At 34.3% G+C, this 26,979-nt stretch overlaps 1 protein-coding gene across 1 annotated transcript; it reads left to right on the top strand.

The window, feature by feature from the left end:
* Positions 1 to 52: 52 nt before the first annotated feature.
* LOC126773232 (organic cation transporter protein-like) lies at positions 53 to 26,085 on the top strand. Its single transcript, XM_050493989.1, has 6 exons — positions 53 to 415; positions 20,540 to 20,747; positions 21,667 to 21,922; positions 22,134 to 22,799; positions 23,642 to 23,823; positions 24,482 to 26,085. The coding sequence occupies exons 1-6, from the start codon at positions 261 to 263 to the stop codon at positions 24,644 to 24,646; spliced, it is 1,632 nt and encodes a 543-aa protein (XP_050349946.1). The 5' UTR covers positions 53 to 260; the 3' UTR covers positions 24,647 to 26,085.
* Positions 26,086 to 26,979: the final 894 nt, after the last annotated feature.

Raw genomic sequence — 26,979 nt, forward strand, 5'->3', positions numbered from 1 at the left:
AACTTTCTTGACTATTTTTGTAACGAAGAACGCATACACGTTTCAACAACAGCTGAGGGATCTTGTTTGAATTTAAAACGAGTTTCTTCCCGCAAAATTAGAATATTACGCTAAGAAATGAAAGAGTATTTGTGAGTAGTGTTGTGCGCATGCCTGAGAAACGTCAATGTTGAAAAAGACGGGTTACGAGTGTAGTGAGATTTTTCGATAAATTTATTAAAAATGATTTTTATAAATTGATAGTGACTGAAAATATAAAAATGGGCAAAGATTTCGGTTTGGACGCTATTTTGGCAGAGCTTAAGCCGTTTGGGAAGTATAACATTGTGAATTATGCTCTGCTATTATTCCCTATATATTTGGCGGGAATGTATGGTTCTGTTTTTGTATTTGAAGCTCCTGATATTAATTACAGGTAAGTTCTCAAAAGTTCTGACACTATTTCATATAATATTTATTGAATTTTAGAAGTAAAGAGAAAGAAAGTCTTCGAGATTAATAAATTATAAAAAATTAACATATTATAATTTATTTAAGAAAACGTGTGTAGCCGCTTATTTAGTGATCATTTTATATAAATACAACTATACTAATATATAATAATGAAATAAATGATATAAAAGGCTTAATTTTAAGGTTATAAAGTTGTTTGTAATACGCATGCGTGAACTTCTTTCGCTACAGCTTTTTAGTAAGCAGTTATCAAAGGAAATTGGGCGTTTATGAATGGTTTATATAATATTCTATTGACATAATCGTCTGTTATCATTCCAAGTGACTGATATTACGATTTACATATTTTATATATGTATGACCTAACGCTAATTATATATGATATAATTATTAATTATTACAAGCGTAAAATTACTATTTGGCTAAATTTTAAATGTAAACTAAAAAATAAACGGATAATATAAAATCCCAAATTTAAATATATGCAGTAAATAAAACAAAAACAATATCTTTTATTATGTCTTAATTCTTACAATAAATGTAAAATTGAGTATATTTTGCCAAAGTTCATCACGTGGTCAGATAATAATTTTAGATGACTTCATCAAAACCGGACCAGTAATTTGTAACGTATAATCAAAAGTACATTTGTTTGAACAAATATTTATACAAAAGAAAATGTATTCAAGTTAATATGGATTAAAAGCTTTAGGTAATTGGATAATTAGGAACACTTCATTGTCAACATTAAAGTCGAGATTCTAAAGTAATTACATATAAAAGAGACACCCACTTATCTATTCAAGCTTACTAATACTTTAAATGGTAAGTTTGTTTGTTCGTTACGCTTTTACATCTTAACTACTCAACCGACTGATTATTATAAAAATTATCTGTAAATAAAAAATAAAAATGTTCTCGGAGGTACTATAAATGCTGGTGACGCCGCGGACGGTAACTAGTCAATAATCTAATAAATAACACGACGTCAGATCTGAGAAGAACCGGCAAAAGAAACTCAACAGAATTATGTTTTGTCCTTTTTTGACATTGATTATTAGATTGCCAATAAAATGAAATGACATGAAGTTTCAATTCCGAAGTGTGTTATCATATATCATATAAAAAATACTTTTGATATCCTACAGCAAAACAATAGTTACTATTTTATTAATTTATACTAACATAAAAAGATAAAATATTATAATTATAATCCCGCAAGTACAGCAATCTCCATTGATCCACATTATGCATGAACTCCGAATTATATGACGTAGTTGTAACTCGTAACGGATCACAACTGACGCAGAGTCGAATGCTAATATATGTAAATAGTTGCATCGGTTGCAAATGTGAGACGTGCTTAATACCCTTAAGAATTGTACACACAGAACACAGAAATCAACTGAGCGATTTCAAACAACAGATAAAGCTTTTGATGTGAAGCTTTGATTGTGGCATTGGTACCTCACATTTTGTACCGCAAAACAACGACACTTAGTTTTGTGTTCTGGTTGGTTGGGTGAAGCGAGCCAGTGTAAATTCAGGCACAAATGACACAACATCTTAGATTGGTGGGGTATTGCCGATAAAAGTAATGGTTAATGTTCCTTAGGGTGCTAATGTCTATGAGCAGTGATGAAAACTAACCATCAGGACGAGCATATGGACCGCCTGGTGGTAAGTGCTCACCAAAGCCCATAGACATTGGCATTGTAAGAAATGTTAACCATCGCTTACTTCGCCAATGCGCCACCAACCTTGGGAACTAAGACACGCTTCGTCTAACGAAAATCTTCTGTATATTTTATTGTAGATTATCAATAATTATGCGAATAATTCTGTCAAAATAATTCATAATAAAGATCACCATAGAATATAATGCGTCAAAGATTATAAATAAGAAAGCCGAGATGGCCCAGTGATAAGAACGCTAGAATCTTAACCGATGATCGTGGGTTCAAACCCGGGCAAGCACCACTGAATTTTCATGTGCTTAATTTGTGATTGTAATTCATATCGTGCTTTACGGTGAAGGAAAACATCGTGAGAAAACCTGCATGTGTCTAATTTCACTGAAATTCTGCCACATGTGTAATCCACCAATCCACACTGGAGCAGCGTGGTGAAATAAGCTCCAAACCTTCTCCTCAAAAAAGGGAGAGGAGGCCTTTAGCCCAGCAGTGGGACATTAACAGGCTGTTACGGTACGGTATAGAAGATAATTAATAAGAAGATCCCTACTACTCTTTAAATTGATGATTAATATACTTTGTCGATGTTTAAAACAAAAAAAAACATGGAATATAAATGTAATTATTTTTGATTACATCTATTTTCAAATACTATACTATACAATAATAAATCACTATACATGTCTACCTTTTATAGAACAAAGCCCTCTCGCTGCGTGTGTCTGTCTGTACACGATAAACTCAAAGACTACTAGTTTCATGAAGGTTTAGGTGTATAATTAATTAAGCTTCTGTGTTATTGGCTGGTATATGACGATGATTGTTGAGGATTTTGACAAACATTCCGACTGGAGCTGTGCGCCCCGTAAACCAATAGGGTTTTATGTATTATATATATATACACGTATTATGTATTACGAAATAAACTATATATGTAGGTACTTATTTATATATATAAAATCTTTACTTTAACAGCGATACCTACAACGCAAAATTCAAATTTTACTCCCCACAAATAATAATTTACAATAACTTTGTTAGTCTCGTTGTTTGTGGAACCTTAAAATGTACGTGACTTAATCCTTTGCGTGCAAGATCAGCTGAGCACTTCATATGAGAAATTGCTTGCACTTGATGTTACAAAGGAGCTTTGATTGTTGCAGTGGCTGGAATATTGTTCATTCGTTGGGAAACTAATCTGGAAAATGTTACGTATTCGTCTTAATCTAACGTCTATATCTTGCTGTTTGTATGTCATCTTAATTTATTAGGAAATTGGTGGGAACGCAGGTCAGTCACCTCCTCGTTGTACACTTTGGACATGGTTGGTAATACTCTTCGGATTGCTTACCATATTTAAAAAAAACTATATTATTGATTTGTATTGTTGTGTTGTGTTGTATTGATTGACAAATGTGTGTGTTCATGGGATAATAATATGCAACAATATTTATTTGTTTTCAAAATTAAACCCCTAAAGTAGGCAAATACATATCGCGTACTTGTATGTGACACGCAAACACACAATCACGCTCGCACGCACACGTATAAAATATTGTATTACTATGCGTCAAAGATTATAAACGTGAAACGTTTCTACTTTACACCGCTTGAATCAATATTTTACAAAATACAAATGGACACACGCAATGATACGCCCCAGATTATAAAGAGATGATATCTATGTCATTTAGAACATATTTTCTATGTAAAAAATGTCATATATAGCTATGCAGCCGTGCCGTTCTATTTACATCACAATTATCTCTTTAAGCTTATAATCGCAAGATTTATGATAACATATTTTATATTGATGTCCTATCATCAATTATATCAAATTTTACACCATGTAGTAATTTCTTAGTATCGCGCGTAAAAGAAAAGAATAATACGCAAAATTCGACACGCTGATACAACAATAAATGACAAGTATGACATTACACAGTTGACACTAAATGTCAAATAATTATATTTGTCAATATTTAACATTATTATTGTATTATACGTTACTGTGTATTTTATTTATAAAATTAATCTATTCTCAGAGTTATTTATTTTTTTAAATATGCACCAGTTAGAGAACTTTTCGTATGTTATCCATATTTCATAATATTAAATAACAACATTGGAATTGTAGCTTTAAATATTTATATATGTACAATTCTTCTATCACTGAAACCTCATAAAGGGCGGGACCGATTTCAATGTGTTTTTTTGGTCCGTTTGTCTTGCATCTGAACTCTTTCCTGATCGTATTGAAATTGCCATCTCATTGGATTAAAAGAGAAAGAATAAAGACAGCAACTATTTTTGTGGATACACTTGTATACTATACTATATGCCAAATATACTATAAAACAGTAACAGCCTGTTAATGTCCCACTGCTGGGCTAAGGCCTCCTCTCCCTTTTGAGGGAAAAGTTTGGAGCTTATTCCACCGCGCTGCTCCAACGCGGGTTGGTAGAATACACATGTGGCAGAATTTCAATGAAATTAGACAAGCACGAGATGAATTATAAACACAAATTACTATAGACTATTTATATTGTGATTTGTAATAAATTATTAATCTAAAACGTTTTTAATTTAATTATTAATGAAATCTATGTTTTGCTTAGTCTCGTAGATACAAACGACCAACACCGTTGAATCCAGGCTTATATAAAGTAGCTAAAACATCGTTTGATGTTTCACATATGGCAAGCTCTTTCACGTGTCCTTTAAACTAAGTGCCTCGATCATTTGCTGCCAAGCGCCACAGAACATAAGGCATTATATAAATAGAATCCAGCGTAATAAGAAAGGAATTATATTAAGTTTCTACATTGGAACTTCATATTATATTTCACACATCACATTATATTTGAAAGATCTCTGAAAAAATATATCAGAAGATCAAGGATTAAGGAACGAACAACAACAACGAAGTTTATAGTCGCACTCATAAGGGAATAGAGAGTGGAGATGGCGGCATAAGAGAGCGTTGTCGTTTGCCGTCAAGGCTCGAATTCAGCGAATTCGGTTCAGCGTGCCAAGAGATGTTCCATATTAAAAACCGAACTATAAAATATACCATTTTCACCGCAGCGTTTGTTCTGTATAGTAGATGTCGTTTAAGGAGGAACTCAAACACCACTTAAGACATCGCAAGACACTGTATAAACATTTTAGCAACGTATTCTACGTCTGATGAAAACACAAAGACATTATGGATGAGCTGTATTTTATATATAATATAAAAATTCGAAACTTGTCAGGCATTTCTTAATACATTCACATGACACAACAATTTCATTGTTGTGTCATAAATACTTGGGTGTTGAGATCTCGCTGGATAGAACACGAAGTATCACCGAAATCTAGGTATGCAGCTTAGGTTTTTTATGGATAGTGTTTGAGCTTAAGAAACGTTTAAATAAATTCGCATATAAACAGGCAGTTAAAAGTCACGCGTATTTCATGTGTAAAGTAAACGAATAAACGGGCGAATTTAAACGATTTTTTAAAAAAAATATTGATCTTCTGAACGGGTTCTTAAATGTTAAGTAACATTTTGATAGTCTAACTAAGAACATAACACTAAGTTAAATGAACTAAGTTGGAGCATAATTAACGAAATTACGAGAACATCTGCGACATACCACCATGACCACCACTACGGTAAACAGTGACTATATATATTCCAGATAATAAATGTAAAATCACCTTAAAGAATTAAAAAAATAAAGTAACAGCCTGTAAATGTCTGTTGAGCTGATGTCTTCTGTTTGAAAAGGTTTTTAAAGTTTACTACACCACGCTGCTCCAATGTGGGTTAGTAGATAACACAGATTTTTATCCGCTACATGCAGGTTCCCTGGTGATGTATTCACCACCGAGCACGAGATGAATCATCAACGTGACGGGCTTTTAACTCGGTATCATCGATTTAAAATTCCGTCTTCTACCCACTGGACTATATCGACTCACGTCTAAAGAAATATACTTATTGAATTATTTTAAATAAAATAAGATATAAATTGGATGAAAACTTATTATTAACTTTTAATTTTAAAAGTAGTATATATTCTTGTTTTGTAATGTTCACGGCTACGTTCATACTCGTAGCAGCGTAACATTTAATTCCACGTAATTCCTTCTGATTAATGTTTTAACAAGAAATCCTCCCAATTAAAAGGGATCAGTATGTAAACGCACATGCAAGAAACGGATTACATTTTAATTTGGTAATATTTTTCGATTGATATATGTTTAAATTCGTCTACTGATACCTTCATTGGTATCTTGTGGTTGTCTTGTGGTTATCTTGATATCTTGTGGTCTTAATAGGGTCCACTCTGCCCGGTTTTCAGTTTGCTTTACTTATTGTCAGATATAATAACCATGGTTTCAGTTTTTGGGTGTCCTCCTTCTCATATTTTCTCAGATATTGGGTACAAATTTCTGATTGATTGCATAATTTGTCCGCTGGAGTTTGCAAATATTTAATTTTAGTAATAGTACATTTCAATATACTTGGTTCATATCAAGATTACGTGTTTGGACTTCAATTATTAAGTTTTAAAATTAATTTTAATATTTTTAGTATCCGAGGCTCTCGCTTATATGTCTATCTGCTTTATACACTTGAATCTGCCGTTATCACGGCGTAATTTGTTAGCTTCCAGTTCAAATATAATTGCCGTTAAAATTCGAATCACATATAAAATATAAATTTATTGCAATAGTTATGTAATGTATATTTTTAAAATACAAACATTATTTATTCAAAGTAACATACATGAGCTTACACAATTATAAAATTAAATATACTAATTACAAGAACGAAATTGAATGAATAAAGGTAACGGATATTTAATATATTTTCCTAATTTTTTAACTATATATATAATCTTATATTTATATATCTTTAAGCAACACTTAAATGAGCTTCTCCCGTGATATCGTCTAGAGACTTCAACAAAGCTGCGTTAAACCTGAATCTGTCTACATGTCTAATAGAAGGTGCTCTAGAGAACTGTAATCCACGCGTTCTAATGATTAACCTTCGTCACATTGATAAATTGGTTCAAGAAAACCAGTTGTCTTCGTACAGTGAATTTTATAGACACGAACCCATCTGGCACAGTGGACACTAAGCTGAACCACATCGTAAAGTAAAACATATATACATTTGTATAATGTTTGTATAAAAATGGATTGGTATACCTGTTTGAGTTTAATAGACTACGTGTTTGACCGATCGTCACAAAAGTTGGCACATTTATGTATTTTAACATTCAGAATTCAAATTCAGAATGTTCCTTAAGAGCTCGCCTAAAACTAGCAAAATTTCAGATTTCACCCGCTCGTTCCATACTGGCCTCTCTCGCGACGCGATATCAATTTTAAGTTTTTTTTTTATTCACAAAAAGCGTCAGTATTGTATTATCTATTTTCGCATTACCCATATTTGACAAATTAATCTGAAGAATATAGTTCTTCTAACTATAATATGATAATTAACACAAAGCCATATCACTTTTTTTCCGTACAGCAGTGGCTGATTTAAGAATCCTATTATGTTTGAAGTGTGAGTGACATTCGACTAGAGATATGGTTTTTCACGGAAAGAAAATGTAACCCCATAAGCCTCAAGCTTTTCTTATCATCAAATGGTTACTAGTTTTTGCATTTTAACAAAATATAGATAAATGCTTTGCACAGTTATTTTTTACATATTTTAACGATCTAAAAATCTATTTTAGAATGTTTTAGCGGGGGAATAATTAAAATTCTGGCTAGTTTCAACCGTAAGCGGAAATATTCAAAAATATTTATCTGATGCGTTCTCCCTTACTTTCCATATCATTCGTCAAACTAATTATATATATATTTCGTTTTTTTGTTTGAAACACATGATACATTTTCATTATGTAATCTTCATTTTATACTCAGTGCCCATATAACACAAACATCCAAAAACATTGTAAAAAAATCTTATAAAATATAGAATAGAATTTTATAATAATATAAAAATCTTAGAAAGAATCTTTCCTTATAAAGATTGTATAATTGGCTGTGATTATATTTTTACTAAGCTTTGAAAAATAAAAATACGTAGTTTTTTTTGACATAAAACTCGCTCTACATTCCTTAAGCGTCGTTGCTAATTTAAGAACCGTGAGTTTTTCACACGTATCTTCTTTGAAGTCAGACGTTCTTGGAAATAAAAAAAAAATAACAAATCAGCTACTTTTTCCTATGTTGAAATTATTGTTTCAATACATTAGATGTTTGTAAGGAAGTTGTAATTTTGACGAATCGCTTTTATGGTTTTTTTTTGTGTAGACCTGTGTACACACTAAAATGTAATTGTGTGAGTGTTATGTTTCCAAAAAGTTCCACAATTTTACATTGTAAATACCAAAATTTTCAGTCTCAAAAAGCCGAGAAAGATTGATTCAAACTTCAGCTAATACCACTGAGTTTCTATGATATATATGAGAAAGAAAATTCAAATTTCTTGCATGTCTCGGGTGATGATCCAAGAATCCGCATTGTAGCAGAAATTTGTTTCATAAAGAACAGAAACAAAGCCGCTGCCGTCGTCGTTAATGGATATTTAAATTCGATCGGATTGCAAAAAAGTATTTTATCTATTAAATTTCTTGATCCCGAAACTTTGTCATTCGATCTGTGTTTTTTTTAATTACCTCTATTTTGTCTTGTTCTTTTAGACATCTGACACGTTGCCCTTTTCTTTCTATAGCATACTTAAAATTATTTAATTACGTTAATTCTTTTTTAATCTCAATTACCCTGATAATTTTTCATCGTACAATCTTCGTCTTATATGTCCCCATTTGACACAACCATCAAACAATCTTATAAAGGTTTTAATTATATAGATTGTATGACTAGCAATGATTAACAAATAATGTATCCATCCACTAGCCCCTCAAAGTCTACCTGGTCTATACCAACGGTCCTGTACACGAAAATGAATTTTCTTGTCGCTTTCTTCAGATTCAGTTCACTCGTTTCGGGAGCGCCCTGTCTTCTATTTTCAAATCGTGGCATTGTGAACTTGTGAGAGTTTACGCAAAGAAAAACGTCAAATTAATTTCAAATAGTTATATTTTTTTACTTGTATTCGTTTTCGTGCCGTGGAGTACCGGCTTAGAATAGTACTCCCCCAATCTCATCCCGTGGGTGTCGTAAGAGGCGACTGAGGGACGGGGAAAAGGGGGGATGGGCAGCAGCGTCCCCCCTCCCATAAACATCTTACCCCCTACTGCGCTCGCCAACACGCCTGCCCAGCGCGGCGAGTATGGGCAAACCCCTCCCTTAATGGCAGATGCGCCCAAAAAAAGGCCCCCAGTTACCGGCAAGCCCGCTAGGCCCGACCAAGGTAGCGGTCGCGGTATCGGCAGGGCAGGGGGTGCTAAGAATCACCGGTTCACGGCAGGCTACCGTATAAAACGACTGAAAATGGCAACGTATAATGGACGCTCGATGAGGCTGGACCATCACCTCGCCGAATTAGAAGTAGAGTTAAGTCATATAAACTGGCATATACTGGGGTTATCTGAAGTCCGAAGACAGGGGGAGGACACGATAACTCTAGAGTCCGGTAACTTACTCTACTTCCGCGAAGGTGATAACCTCTCCCAGGGTGGTGTCGGTTTTCTAGTCAAAAAGGATCTCATTAGCAGCATTGTGGAAATCAGTAGTGTGTCGAACCGGGTAGCGTACCTTGTCCTAAAACTTTCCGACAGGTACTCCCTGAAGGTTGTACAGGTATATGCGCCAACTTCGACATACTCTGATGATGTGGTCGAAGCGATGTACGAGGACATCGCAAAGGCCCTCAACGACACCTCGAGGGCCCACTACAATGTTGTTATGGGAGACTTTAATGCTAAAGTGGGAGTACAAGATAGCGGTGAATCGAAAGTCGGACCTTACGGCTTGGGCTGCAGAAATCACAGGGGGCAAATGCTGGTAAACTTTCTCGAAGCGCAGGGGCTTTTTTTGATGAATTCTTTCTTTCAAAAAAAGCCTCAGAGGAGGTGGACCTGGCGAAGCCCCGATAACGTGACAAGGAACGAGATAGACTTTATCATTTCGAATAAAAGGCACATATTTAGAGATGTTTCAGTGATCAACAAGTTTAATACCGGAAGTGATCACCGCTTGGTTCGAGGCACTCTAAATATCAATTTAAAAGCCGAAAGATCGAGAATGATGAGGTCTACTCTCCGACCTACCATGCTCCAAGCTGCTCAAGGCTCCGAAAAGTTCCAAATGGAACTTCAAAATCAATTCACCGCGTTGGAAACCATAAGCAGCATTGATGAGAGAACCGACACGCTGGTCAAAATACTGCAAAACACATCCCGCAAGTGTTTTCCGCCACAGAGAAGAGACAACGCACCAAAACTCTCTGCTGAGACACTCGAGCTCATGAGAAAACGACGAGAACTACCATCGTTTTTGTCAGATAAGGCCTTAAACCGAACAATAAAAACGCTGACGCGACGCGATCTCCGACGCTCCAATACCCGTGCCATCAAGGCTGCGATTGAGCAAAATCGGGGATCGAAAGTGTTCGCTCGCAAGTTTGGGAGGCCGCGTCTGACAAAACTTAAAACTGAAAATGGTGGGGTCGTTACCTCTAGGCCTGAGATTATCGGAGAAGTAGAGAGGTTTTATGGGCAGTTGTTCTCTTCAAGATCGGATAAACCCGTGGGAATCAGTATTGATGACCAGCGCGCCCCTCTTATGCGCCATTACTCCGAGGAGCTCCCGGTCGTTGACCAAGGAGAGATTAGGGCGGCTCTAGAACAGCTTAAAAACAACAAAGCTCCGGGAGATGACGGAATCACAACAGAGTTGCTTAAGGCAGGCGGGACTCCGGTCCTGAAAGAGCTAGCAAGCCTCTTTAATTCCGTCATCCAACATGGCAAGACCCCGGAAACGTGGAGCGGGAGTGAGGTGGTACTGTTTTTCAAGAAAGGTGATAAAACCCTCTTGAAAAACTACAGACCAATCTCCCTCCTGAGTCACGTGTATAAGCTGTTCTCAAGAGTCGTCACGAACCGTCTCGCCAGACGACTTGACGAGTTCCAGCCCCCAGAGCAAGCCGGCTTTCGATCAGGCTACAGCACCGTGGACCACATCCATACTGTTCGGCAGATTGTGCAGAAGACCGAAGAGTACAATCAGCCGCTGTGTATGGCATTCGTGGACTACGAGAAAGCCTTCGACTCCATCGAAACCTGGGCAGTGCTCGACTCATTGCAGAGATGTCATATCGATTGGAGATATATCGAGGTACTGAGATGTCTGTACAACGCCGCTACAATGACGTTCCACATCCAGGACTGTAAGACGAAGGCGATCCAACTGCGCAGAGGGGTGAGACAGGGGGATGTAATATCCCCGAAACTGTTCACCAACGCGTTGGAAGATTTTTTCAAAACGCTGGATTGGACTATGTATGGAGTCAATGTAAACGGCGAGTACATCTCACACCTTCGATTTGCCGACGATATCGTCATCATAGCAGAGTCGCTGGAACAACTCACCGAAATGCTGCGTAGCCTAGGCGAGTCTTCCCGGTGTGTCGGTCTCGGTATGAACTTGGACAAGACCAAGGTCATGTTCAATAGGCATGTCGTGCCGGGACCGATATACGTCGAGGGGAAACCTCTCGAAGTTGTTAGTGAATATACCTACCTAGGACAGATAATACAAGTCGGTAGGAACAACTTCGAGAAGGAAGCCGATCGAAGAATTCGCTTGGGATGGGCAGCATTTGGCAACCTTCGTCAAGTCCTAAAGTCGTCTATACCGCAATGTTTGAAGACGAAAGTCTTCAACCAATGCGTCTTACCTGCCATGACATACGGTGCCGAAACGTGGACACTAACTGCGGGACTAGTCCACAAATTCAAAGTCGCTCAGCGTGCTATGGAGCGAGCTATGCTCGGAGTATCTTTGAAGGATAAGATCAGAAATGAGATTATCCGGAAAAGAACCGGAGTCACCGACATAGCTTGCAAAATTAGCAGGCTGAAGTGGCAGTGGGCTGGTCACGTATGTCGTAGTCCCGATGGCCGTTGGAGCAGACGAGTCCTAGAGTGGCGACCGCGAATCGGCAAGCGCAGCGTAGGTCGCACTCCAGCCAGGTGGACCGACGACCTTAAGAAGGTGGCGGGCACCAACTGGATGCGGAAGGCGGAGGACAGGGAGCTTTGGCGCACCTTGGGAGAGGCCTATGTTCAGCAGTGGACAACGATTGGCTGTTGATTGATTGATTGATTCGTTTTTGTTCCTTTTTCGTAGTAAAAACAAATCGAGAACATACGAATTAAAATCTATTCTAGAAGATAAATAAATAGCGTCCATCTTGCGCTAAATTATTGTGTAAGTTTTCAATTTCGATAAATATCAATATGTTTGATAAAAATTTAATAAGTTTTTAATTATTTATGAAATAAATTAAATAAATTATAAATTTTGAACACATAATTCCTGCCTTTATAACTTGACATCATACAATATAATAGGGATTATAACATAATTTCATACATAATCTTAATAAAGCCAAACAAGGAACTAAATGAATTTATCTCCGCTTTAAAATTAATGCAATTACTCAGAAAGCAAGTAACCGCGTTTGACGGCGAATAGATTACAGATAACATCACTTACAACTGTTCTAATGTCTACAATCAATCATGAAACCTCGACTGATATTAATTGTATCAGCTCTCTAACTATAGTTTATCAAAATTAATACACATGGAAAATTAATAATGGAATCACAGATACGCTCTTATAGCTCCGAACAATTCATCCATACTTTTCTTTCTAAAATTGAAAATTATTAATATTTTTGAATGAATGAACGAGATTGAAGGCGTTAAGCCTTGTTGTTCGTATAAATTATCGGATTACTGTAGTGACTAATTATTACGACCGTGCGTCACTATTCTAAAATTTTCGTCACTATTAAGTGCCACTACGGCAATTTTTGTCGAACCGTTCCTGTGTATTTAGTCTAGTTACTAGCTTATAAAGCCACAGATCCTGTTTTTGATTCAAAAAAATATTCGATTTTTTTATAGGACAGCCATACCACACGACCGGAAATAATTCAGGCGCACAATCAACAGCTTCACGTGTTTTCCGAGGCACAGGAAACAGTGTTAATTTCCAGACTCCAGGCTACTGAGAAATCTCGACTGACAAACACAATAACTTTTCATCGGCCGGTGCTTAGATCAACGAGACAATCATTCAATAGGCTACATTTTAAGTTACTTCTTATAATATTCTGTTACGCCATACTAAAAGAGATTAAAAATCAAGGCTCTTAATCATTCGACCTGGATGGCGCACAATTAGTCCGGCGATCCTTTGTTCAACTATAATTGCTACTCTCATCTGACTAGACCAACGGAACCTTTTAAATCTTTGTCGGCTTTACTGAAACAAATGCTTGAAATTAATTTCCATAGTAAGATATCAAAGTAAAAGGATTTAAAAATTAAAAATAAGAACTTCGTTGTATTCAAATGTACATTAAGAATTATTATAAGGTGCACCGTCTGATGTTTAAGTGTTTATTTTATATATCCAGTCGAATTATTAAATTCAGAAAATTACTAGCACTTTCTAATATTCATTTACCACCTTTTTTTAACGCTGGATAAACGCATTACGCGTTTCTCCCACGAGAACAGTGGGGGAGGTATCCTTTCCGTCGTAACGAGGAGCGCCACGGGATCGCTCGCGCATGCTACCGTGTTCATTACCACCCCACTCAACATATTTTCTACCGACAAGAAGCAATAATTAGTTTTGATGTGTTTCAGTTTAAAGGGGGAGCGAGCCAGTGTAACTGCAGGCACAACGGACATAACATCTTACTTCCCAAGATATTTGGTTGATAGTTTCGAAAATGAGAAAGTATATGAGCTTCGTGACCACTTACCAGCATATGGCTCACTTGTCATTCTGTAACTTAAAAAAATGATAAGATACCGCCAATTCGATACCGACTCAAAAGTTACTCTTTTCCAATACAGCACATATATCCTGCGTGCTAAAAAATACTATATATTTTAAGTTCGAGTTTACGGTAAATAAGTTTCCAAAATAAATAGTATGAATTCACAATCAAATTGCCAATGTTTGAATGTTGTTATCCGAAAATCAATCAATTACTTATTTACTAGCTATTTACCGGCTTCGCACGGTTAAAATAAGGGTCCATATAAAGCATTTATATCGTACATATAACTCTATTGGTTAACGCGACACACGCCAGTAAAGTTCCCAGTCGACATATTTTCCGACATCTTCAAAAATCGTCATATTTCAATTTAGTGAAAACTGTATAAAAATCTATTCGGCAGTTTTTATATCGTATTCAGACACACAGACAGACAAACAGACGCTGTCTTTGTTTTATAATATTTAATGATCTCCAATAAGATTATCAATATTAAATGTTTGTTATAGTTTGATTATATTTTTTTTATTAAGCAACAGATCGTTTTAAAAAATATATATCAGTTCCGTTTAACAATAAAAAATAAATCTATTAAAAAACCTATATAAGATACCACGATATTTAAATCTCATATATCAATCACTACCAGAAGAATATAAAATTTAGTATAAATTGAAATATTTATCCGTATAACGTGATGACCGGAAAGCGGCATTTGTTTATTTGTATATAGCAATCCGATTTATAACCATACAAACCATTCGTTACAAACAATGCTGAAAAATTGTATGAAAAATATTATATATAATATTTTATATATATCAGTAGATACATTAGGTAAATCCATCTTATGTTATAATTCAAAACCAAAGAATAATCCAAACGTAATTAAAATTAACGGCGATCCGTCGATGTCGTCCAACCACGATATATGGCTGTACATTTGACGTTCCGCCAGTGTCAGCATCAAAAGTCTGCTATCACTCTCGTCTCAAATTCTATAGTCTAAATCATTGAACAGACTCTCGCCGACTTATAACTATTATGATTTACTGGTTACCATTTTTTTATATTTTAGTCACGTTCTCATATCATTATGAATTACAGTGCGGGAAAACTCCAGTAATTTTAATACTTCAAGTGAGTAATATGTTTTTCTACTTATTATTTTGATATACATTATATATGTGTCACGTGTTCACAAACAACATATATCTAACCACTATGTAATTTAAACTCAACTGATATCATTTACGGAATAAGAACTACACTATACAATATATCAGATATTCTATCGAAAAACAGCAGTACTTGGTATTGTTGTGTTCCGGTTTGAAGGGTGAGTGAGCCAGTGTAACAGGCACAAGGGACATAACATCTTAGTTCTCAAGGTTGGTGGCGCATTGGCGATGTAAGCAATGGTTAACATTTCTTACAATCCATGTCTATGGGCGTTGATGACCACTACCCATCAGTTGGCCGAAATTTATGTTTAAATCCTATGGAAACTTGATTAGTCTTAATAAAAGATTGAAGATCATAGTAGATATGATCGATGACACTACGCACGAAGGACAAGTGCATCCGACTTATCCATTAGTATAATGATAGAGATAAAATGCTTAGTAGATGATAATTAAAAAACTATATCTTCATAGACATCTTCATATATAGATTTACATTCACAATATTGATAACATATATTTAACATTAAAAAAAAAAGCAATTTTTTACATAATTTACGAACGAGTTTTTTAGATTAAAATTATATATTATTATAATCAATGTCGCATATCACTTTCTGTATTTCAGGATCGTATTCTGTGGTTTCCATTGGTTCGTTCTTACAGAATAATTAACGGTTGCATATTAATTAATTAATTTAATCTCTCTTTACTTTGGGGCTTTGTCAATATTAGAAATTTTTGGGTGAAAACGACCCCACAGTCAGATAAGGGTTAAGTAATCTTTGATCAGTAACTTTAACTTTGATATTTCCGTGTGAAATTCAATTTGAAAGTTTTATACACTTTGATTATGTTACAAGTGATATTGTTTGGCAACGCGCCACTAGTGTTATTTCGTTCCACACAATCATCTGATACAGAGATTGTTATAAAATAGTTTTCTGAAATATCCTTGAAAACGATACCTTTAGATAATTTTGAACCTTTTGCAGTTCGTATAAATAATACAAATTTTATAGCATTTTTTTTTTTAAATAAATTACTTTGAGTTTCTTCTTTGCTTACTATTACTATTACTTATAGTCTGTTTACTATTTTGCTTCTATTTTTTGTTTCTGTTTAGTATGTAGTGAACTTTGGACTTACAATTATTAATCACTCACACTAGTTAACATCCGCTATAATTTTCCGCTTCCGCTTCGAAACACGCTTCCAAATAGCGTATCAGAGTGAGAAGTTTTCAACATTTCACGCGTGAGATACGAAGTGAGTTCTTAAAAAAATCCACTACAGGTCAAACCCAAGCACTGGTTTGATCTGGCTTATATGTTTGATAAAAATCACATTACAATACAAGAACATCGTATACCATAAAAATTTCATCTCGACCCGTAATCCTAATCGGTAGGTCTTTTCCCTGTATAGAATTACGATCGGTCGGGAGATATGTGACGATAGATTTGCATGCAATCCTACTGGACTCGAATTTATTGCAAAGTGGATATACATCTTCAAACGTGATTGGGTTATATCGACGTGTCCTGAAAGTTTTGAGGAAATGTTTCAAACCATGTTTCGAACATTTTATTAGGTGGTAGAGTTTTGTGTACACCCGTCTGGGTAGTTAGCACCCACTCATCAGATATTCTACCGCTAAACAGCAATACTTAGTATTGTTGAGTTCTAGTTTGAAGGATGAGTGAGCCAGTGTAACTGCACAAGGGACATAACATCTTGGTTCCCAAGGTTGGTAGTGCAGTGGTAATGTAAGGAATACTATTTCTTACATCGTCAATGGCTATGGGCGGTGGTGACATCAGGTGGCCCATTTTTCCGTAAACCTACCTGTAACATTAAAAAAAAATGGTTATTTTGATTATGATTAATTTCATTTACGTTTTCTTTAATTTTCTATAATATTTCGCTTTGAATATTTCTTCTCTTATACCGGGAAACAAGCACATAGGATTGTCCTTAAATCAAGCATAAGTAATGGCAATAAAACATTGACATTTTATTTGTCAATTAAAAAAAGATACACATAATATAATTTTTTTTTCATTTGTAGTAGCTCTAAAAAAAAATTGGAGGATATCAAAAAAAAGTCATCCCCCGGTTTTGTCGACACTCAAAATGAATAGTGGATTCTTGAAGTGATCGTTTGTAGTTGATTTTAGTGAAAAAAGAAATCGTTTGTAGTTGATTGTAGTGAAAAAAGAAATCGTTTGTAGTTGAAGCAAAAAATAAAAAAAAAAATTACGTAAAAAAAATTTTTTTTTAAAACTTCTAAGCAAGTTTTTTTTCTTTCTCAAAACAAATACGAACGATAATGAGATATACCAAGTTACTATAAACGAAATGACCGTTACTACAAACGAAGAGAAGGTACTACAAACGAAATTAACGCTACTACAGAGGGAAAGAAGTTACTACAAACGAAATTAACGCTACTACAAACGAAAAGAAGGTACTACAAACGAAGAGTTTACTACAAACGAAATTAACGCTACTTCATGCTTTTGTCTTTGAAAATGATGGGTTTCCATACAACCTTTCATCACTTATTTTACCCCTTTAGAGGTTCAATTTCCAAAAATCCATCCTTAGTGGGTGCTTACATCATAAAATGTATCAACTGCCAAAATTTCAAGTTTCTAACCCCTGTGGTTTGGGCTCTTCGTTGATGAATCAGTTTTGACAAGTCACTATAATTATATGTATAGATAGATAAAGTATGTTTTGAGTTCGGCTGTACTGCCGTTTAACAAGTTACCTAAAACCATTGATATATAAAAAAATCCAAGATGCACAGTCACGAACAAAAGTAACACTCGAAACTGTCACCAAACACTCGGCTATTCTATATAAGTAGTTATAGTTATACTATAAACAATTTTTTTACAAATTCAACCTTACCTACTTACGAAGTACCTTCTTTTCGTTTATAGTAGCGTTAATTTCGTTTGTAGTAACTTCTTTCCCTCTGTAGTAGCGTTAATTTCGTTTGTAGTACCTTCTCTGCTTTTGCAGTAACGGTCATTTCGTTTATAGTAACTTGGTATATCTCATTATCGTTCGTATTTGTTTTGAGAAAGAAAAAAACTTGTTTAAAAGTTTTAAAAAAAAATTTTTTTTTTAGGTAATTTTTATTTTTATTTTTGCTTCAACTACAAACGATTTTTTTTTCACTACAATTAACTACAAACGATTCTCTTCAAGAATCCATTATTCATTTTGAGTATCGACGAAACCAAGAGGTGAGTTTTTTTCGATGTCCTCCAATTTTTTTTAGAGCTACTACAAACGAAAAATATTTACTACAATTAACTACATACGAATATCTATAAGAATCAAAAAGAAAAAATTCAATTTTCAAAAGTCGGGTGCCAAGTTCACATAGCCATAATTCTAATCTTATGTGGCTTTATATTAGTACTTACTAAATCAATACTGTATTACCATTAGTACTTACTAAATCAATACTGTATTACCATTTTCAGTAACTGTGTATCATAAATAAACCATATAATAAAATATGTAACCACGGATGATATTAATTATATTGGACGTATTCGAAAGTCGAAACAAAACATGTTTTATTTACGGAATTAACTTAAAGCAACACAATTTTGATTTCAAAACTATTATTTCAATATTATTATTTAAAATTCGATTATTTATTAATAGGATTATATATGTATTGCCAGAGGCTTATGAGTTCTAGCGAGCCAATCTAAAACACATATCAATAGTTTATTGATATTGACAGTATAACAGAAATAACCAATCAATCTATCGAATTTATGAATCAAAAATAATTGAATTGAATAGTTATAAGCAAAGATCATTTTCGGAAATAGGATTCACTGTTGAGCTAAGGTCCTTTAGAGGAGAAGGATTTAAGCTTATTCCACCATGATGCTCCTATGCGTAGCGTGCGCCCTTATGGTAGAATTTCGTCTGAAAATTCAAGTTTCCTCACGATGTTTTTAACCACTTCAGCTTGCCTCGGTTGGAATTCTTCTGTTTAGATTAGATTGTTCTAACAATTGAGTCTATTTTCGTTTGTATAACTTTGAACGTATTATAAAAACACTAAACATATTTCTTATTATCTGATTAAAAAACTTGAACGAACACCAATGCCCAAATTTAAATACAGAATTTTTTAATTTAAGAAATATATATATCAAGCGAATCAATCATGAACTGACCGATAATGTTATCAAAACTTAACTTGAAGAGTGTTATTGTACTTATCTATATCGTAATTAAATATATATTTTTTTTTAAATATAAATTCACCTTGGGAGAGGCCTATGTTCAGCAGTGGACAACGATTGGCTGTTGATTGATTGATTGATTGTTATATCAAGTTCATAAGCATAAGATAAACGAGTAAATTATAACGACAAAAATATATGATAAGAAATAACGTTATGTGATTAGTCTGATGGAAGACAAAAGACGGATACCAAAATTGCCTATTTTGGTATCCGTCTTTGTCGCCTGTGCTAACAGAAAAATAAAACTTTACAGAGTTTTTGGTAACATCAATTCCATCGCGCACAAAGAAATTTGTCAACTCCTTTCTTTGTCGCACTTTCAAAAAATGGAATTCCTTACCAGCTCACGTGTTCCCCTCGTCCTACAACCCGGATTCCTTCAAACGAGGCGTGAAGAGGCATCTTGCGGGCCGGCAAGGCGGAGGCGGCTAGTGCAGTACGTTTTTCCCGTCTGTACTGGCCGTCGTCGCGTTTGGACTCTACTACTACTTACCATCAGGTGGAGTAGAGCCACTTTCCCTCCCGGCGAATATAAAAAAAAGAAATCAACATCATTCATTATCATCTTTTTCTCGTCCACTGCTGGACATAGGTCTTTCCAATGGCACGCCACTGAGCTCGATCTTCAGCTCTCAATCTCCAACCTGCTGCCAGCCACCTTGCTTATAAAAAAATCTTCTTCCGTTCTCTCAGGGATGTAAGGTAGAACAGAAACTGTCAATGTGAAATTTATTGTATATGATTATTAGACGTAAATAATCGATAAGAAGCTATGTAATACTTCACACTAACGAGTAATACATTTGTTAATCGAAACGTGATATCCGTTCCGGCTACCATTTCTCTACCACGTGAACAAAAGTTAAATTAAACGTAGACGCTTTAATTTACTTTCTGAAATTATCGTTTTAGGTGCAACATCCCACAATGCGAAGGCCTGAACGACAGTGACTGGTTAGAATACGCAATCCCACAGGGAAAGAATGGACTTTCAAAATGTAAGATGTATCAGGCCGCAACAAACAGTATTGATACTTGCAAGATAGATGACTTCAACAGATCTGTGGTCGTGAAATGCCATGAATATGTTTATAGCGAAGAATATTCTGTAGTCAAAGACGTAAGTAACACCTACAGTATTATATATATATTTAAGTTTTTTTTTTTTTATTACTAATCTTACTATATTGGTCTTATAAATTGGACGACTGAAATAGTAAATATAAAATTGTTATAAAGATAGCCAAAACATAGTTTTCTTTATTATTGACTGTATATATTTAATTACGATATAGATAAGTACAATAACACTCTTCAAGTTAAGTTTTGATAACATTATCAGTCAGTTCATGATTGATTCGCTGTAAAGTTAAAAAACAAATTCTCCTTTATTTCATTCAAACCCGTCAATCATTTCTCTTAGACAAATAAAACTTCTTTAATTGAAAATTTGATCAGATGTTTTAGGTGCAAATGAGTGTGCAATTTGAAACTATAAAAAGCATATAAAAAAACATTTACAAATCTAGTATAATAAACACTAAATGGTATATAAATTAAACGCTTATTTACATTTGATGATATATGGTACTTTAATTGTTCCAAGATTAAGTAATAAATCTATCACACAGCTACATACAGTGAGTGACAATATCACACGAAGATACTAGAAATAATAATTTATCGTATGATACATGACGCGCGTGCCGTCTAAATGTTACACACGCGTGGCGAAGGCGTGGCGATAAGACTCCTCATTATCTGACTGCCAAAATTGGGTTAATTCGACGACATCGTCTAACGATTTCGCAAAAAGCTGTAATACTTTTAAAGAGGCCATATTTATTCTCAGATATGGAATTAAATAATACACAACTTAATACCAGAGCATTACTGACGTAATTATTTTTTTGGAATCTTATTGAAATTACAGATTATTTCATGAAATAATTAAATTAATTTATTTTGAAATACAAATACTATTTATTAACATCATTATACAAAGTCCATCTCCGATTCAACATGAACTTTCTTTCCAGTTCAACCTGGGCTGTCAAAATTGGAAAAGAACCCTTATAGGGACGGTTCATAACGCAGGTCTTTTTGTATCACTACCTCTCACAGGAATTATATCAGACAAGTATGGTAGAAAACTTGCATTGTCAATCGCTTCTCTCATGAATGGTTTATTTGGATTTTTGAGATCATTCTCAACTAGCTATGTAATGATGCTTGTATTCGAATTTCTAGAAGCTGGTTTAGGTGCTGGTGCATACAGTACTGCATTTGTTATTGGTAAGTTCAAAAGTTATGGTGTTTAAAAAGCAATAAACTACAATAGATTTCTATAATATAATAATAATATCCTGGGACATTATTCACACACGGCCATCTGATCCCAAACTAAGCAGAGCTTGTACTATGGAAACCAGACTGATATACTACATATACTACTTTGCTTTTGTAAATACATACTTATATAGATAATATATATATTTTGTTTCAGCTATGGAATTAGTCGGACCTAAAGGCAGAGTTTTTGGTAATACTTTAATAAACGGTGTCTACGTTATGGGCTTAATGTCCCTAGCCTCTTTTTCCTGGTGGCTTCAAAGCTGGAGATATCTATTAAGACTTATCTACACCCCGGCACTTTTTGTCGTCTCATATTACTGGCTTCTAAATGAAAGCATTAGATGGCTGCTCAGCAAAGGACGTCACCAAGAAGCCGCCGCGATCATTAAGAAAGCAGCGAAAATGAACAAAGTCAAATTATCAGATGAAGTTTTATCCCCATTATATGAGCTCGAAAAGTTGAATGTACCTGAAAATGAAATAGAAAAAAGTAAAGACAATCAAGCGAACGACGTGAGTGTTGAAAAAGAACCTTCGAATTTTATGAAAGTGATCAAATCTAGTATAATTAGGAAAAGAGTTGCTATCTGTTCGTTTCTATGGATAACGTGTACTTTCGTGTATTATGGACTATCTATAAACTCGGTTTCTTTAGCTGGCAACAAATATGTGAACTTTATGCTAGTGGCTTTTGTGGAAATACCAGCGAATATTGTGTGTTTGTTAGTGCTAGACCGATTTGGAAGAAAAAAAGTGCTTATCATTACATACGTTTTGAGTGCGTGTCTGTGCATAAGCTTGTCATTTTTGCCCAAAGGTAAGTTTTATTAATAATATAAATATATAATTACACTATTAGCACAAACTTAATACCGATGAAAATCTTTCTTTCGATAATTTTTTCATGACAATATTAGTATCGAAATGGTTTGAGAGAGGTAATTTGGCGCTCCAAATCATTTTCAAAATATACTTTCATAGATAGCAAAATCATATTATCGTCTTAACAAAGATACGAATATCTCTCCCAATCTCATCCAAGCACGATTTGACGCAAACAAAAGCCGACTTGATAATCCTCAAAACTGTTTACGCTAAATTGACGACGCCTCAAGTTTGGACGCCGGAATTTTGCGGTGTTTCTGTTTATTTAGTGATCGATGTTTGCTCAACAGCCTGAATTGATGGAATATTCAAGTTAAGCCGATTTCGGCATCCGCCGCCCATTGAAATGTGTCTTTTCCTTACATTTATAGATAAAATGTAATGACTTTTCCGCTGAAAGTACTTGTTTGACAAACATTGCATGAATAAATGAATGAAGGTGGAAACGTTTTGATGTAGGTCTGATATTGCAATTTTAATGGCAATAAAATATAAGATTGCTAGAGGCGGGTACGAGTTTTACTGTGTTTTGAGTGGGTTTATACGGAATAAGATTTTATATGATGGATTTTATTCAAGACTTTTTTGTGTGTCATGTAATAAAATTTGCTATAACACGGAGATTGAAGTTGATAGGAAATTAATTCATTTGAATTTTACATTTGTCATCCTTTTATTCTGAAATATGGACCTTGAAAATACGTTATTAAGGAATAAAATTTAATTAGTATTAAGCTAATGTTATATAAAAAAGAAATTTATTTCTTATCACAGATCAAAAGTGGTTTTCCCTCGTATTGTACCTATCTGGAAAATTCTCCATCACAGTATCCTACAGTTCTGTGTACATCTACGTGTCTGAAGTTTTCCCTACCAACGTTAGACAGTCTCTGCTCGCAGTTTGTTCATCTTTAGGAAGAGTTGGATCAACTTTAGCTCCGCTTACGCCTTTACTTGTAAGTATTATTTTTTTCAGAACAGAAAACGAAGATTTTATTTGAAAGTCAAAGTATTCCATTTGCTATTTGTAAAATTTCTCCATTTCCAAAATTCGATATCGATGCTAAAGGTAAACCTCGTGCAGTAACTATACCTGTGTTGAAAAACATCACACAATTCTAGTCTACTGGTAGTTGAGAAACTTAGCCGATTCATAAAACCGTTTGCCCAGATGTGGGTTATTTGCAGCGAGTACTTATTTTTTTTTAATAATTTTATCAATCTTTACTACTATTCTTTAAGTCCATTTAATTATTTTTTCATTAAAGTTAAAGTAAAGTTACAGCCTGTCATTCACAGGCTGTAACCTAATGTTAAATCCGAATGTTAAAAGGCTAAAAGCTTATTCCACCACGCTGCTCCATTACGGCTTGGTGGAATACACATGTGGCGGAATTTCAGTGAAATTAGGCAGTATGAAGTTTTCCTTCACCGTAAAGCTCGAGATGAATTATAATCAAAAATTAAGCACATGAAAATTCAGTGGTGCTTGCCCGGGTTTGAACCCACGATCATCAGTTAAGATTCACGCGTTCTTACCACTGTGCAATCTCGGCTTTTTTTTTATTTTCACATTAGAAATATATTTTTTGTACATTAAATATACATCCACAGACGTTGTACTACGACAATCTGCCGGCGATTTTCTTCGGTAGTCTCGCTTTAGTCGCAAGTGTCCTGGTCTTCTCTCTCCCCGAAACAATCAACGTTCCTCTACCAGACACCGTGGAAGAGGCTGAGAGATTATCTAAAAGGAAAAACAGGACCGAATCAGTTTAATTTACAGCTACATGACTGCCACTTACCACCATGGAGTGGAGACATTTGCCTTCGCGGCAAATATAAAAAAATATTTATAAAAAAGCTTCGAACTCTTCAAAATTTCAATCAACAATAGCTTCTATTTACATATTATCGTATTACTTTATTCTATTGATTCTAATTCTTGAACATCATCACATGACCCTCTATTATACTCTAAGTTAAGTTTAAGTTATAATTTATTGTAAACTTGACAAATATTATTTTTATAGATATCGTTTTTAATGTCATAAAGTGCCATAATTTTTTGTACGTTTGTTGTTTTTGTATCGATATGAAATGCTCAATACACTTCCCTGACTGAACATACAAATATTTTAGCATTTAGATTTAATAAGTGAAATATATTTTATTTCTATATATAAAAAGTGAATATCTATATTGGCTTGTACCCTTCCCATTTATAAATATTATGATCCTCTGCCCAAAGGTTGCCTGGAAGAGATCGCTGCTTAGCGATAAGGCCGCCTGTTGCACCTCATGCAACTTTTTTTTTTTGTTTAAAAATTGTAATTTTTAGTTTTAAGTTTGGGTGCAATAAAGTGTCAATAATAATAATAATATCTAAATAGTAAGGTTGTTACAGGAAGCACATTTAATAAATATAATATAAAAATAGATTATGTTATATATAGAAAATATTATACATATTGAAATCATGTACCTTCGCTTAAATAAGGAAAACGTACAAAATAATTATAGAAAGCCAACGAAATGTAAGTCTGATCGTTTTTTTTTTTTCACACAATTTATTTATTTGTAATTTTAACAATCAAACATTTGTTTGACTAGAATGATTGACGAGAACAAAAAAATTTCGTCAAAAATGAATTAATGCAAAGCAAATTAATTTAAAATATGATTAAACGAAAAGGAACGGGAAAAATATTCGTAATGTATTCCGATAATCAAAATTTTATTTCCAAATATAAATAAGGAAAAATACAAACTGTATTTGTGCGATATTGATATATTTGTAGTTTCAACGCTCGATTTAATTGGAAAGAAGTTGATACTGTTGTGGGTAAAGAAATAATGCTCGCAAAATGTAAAGAGAAAATGCTTTGAACTTTGAAACGCAAATTATTAATATTTTCCTCATAGAGACGTACTCGTCCTCCTACTCCTTTGCAAAGTGAGAATTATAGACTATTGAATATTATAAACCTACTTTTATAAGTGATTTTTTATAATATTATAAAGAAATAATTAATATTGTTCACACTGATATACTGTGTTGTTTGTAAGAGCTTTATGAAGTAAATTTGTATATTTTATTGTTTAAATAACAAAACAAACAAGATTAGATTTAAAAGCGCCTTTTAAATTATTACAGCAATAAAATTATATCGCGCTGCACAAGTTAAGTGTAAGGCGCATCTCGAATGTTACAATAAACAAAAAATTAACGACCTTTGTGTTTTTTTTTTTATTTAGTGACATTTAAGAATATGTAGTGGCTAGCGTGTAACGTGTGGCAATTACTTTCAATTTATTTCTTACAGGATAGCTTGGCTACTTTCAGAACAATAGTGAAACAAAAATACCGATAAAAGCCAAGATGGCGGAGCGAATAGAAAATATGGGTCGTAGAGTTTCATGTGCGTTAATAGATCGTTAAGGAAAACACTGTTAGGAAAGTTCCATGCGTATGATGATGTCCTCCTGACCGATTTCAGCTATGGCTAATCTCAAGGTAAATTACCCAGCTACTCATAATCCTATGGGACGGCTAACCGACACGACCAGGAAAGAGTTTACGCGGGTCCAACGACATTACGTTGCATGGGAGAGTACGCACTTCCAACTTCCAGACTCCAGGATGCTACTAAGATTCTTTGATAGAAAAATCTAATAACTTAGACACCTACCAACATGCAGTAGAGTCGCACAAATAAGTTCCAACATTCTTAACGTTCGCTTTAAACAATAAAGGATTCGACCAGCCATGGGTGATCTACCTTTCTGTGTTATCGATAGAATGTTTACGTATTTTCAAAAACTTGTAATTTTTTTTCTTCGTATGTTATTTTAATTAATAGAACAAATTGTCCACTTGTACATTAATAGCCTTATAAACGTTGTTTAGCAGCTGTAGTTAAACAGTGATTTATCTCTTTCAGTCATTTTTGATTTGTCATTCGAAAGAAGAAGACAGAATTGTTTGACAAATCGCTAAATAACATTTCTAAGTACGGTCGTAAGTGATTTAAGCATGTGACTTAAGATTTATTGCTTTAATCGCAGACTAAAAAATCGATAAACTCTTGTTCATTGGGAAGTCATAAATA

Source organism: Nymphalis io, chromosome 14 (genome assembly GCF_905147045.1).
Source record: "Nymphalis io chromosome 14, ilAglIoxx1.1, whole genome shotgun sequence".
Classification (NCBI taxonomy): Eukaryota; Metazoa; Arthropoda; class Insecta; order Lepidoptera; family Nymphalidae; genus Nymphalis; species Nymphalis io.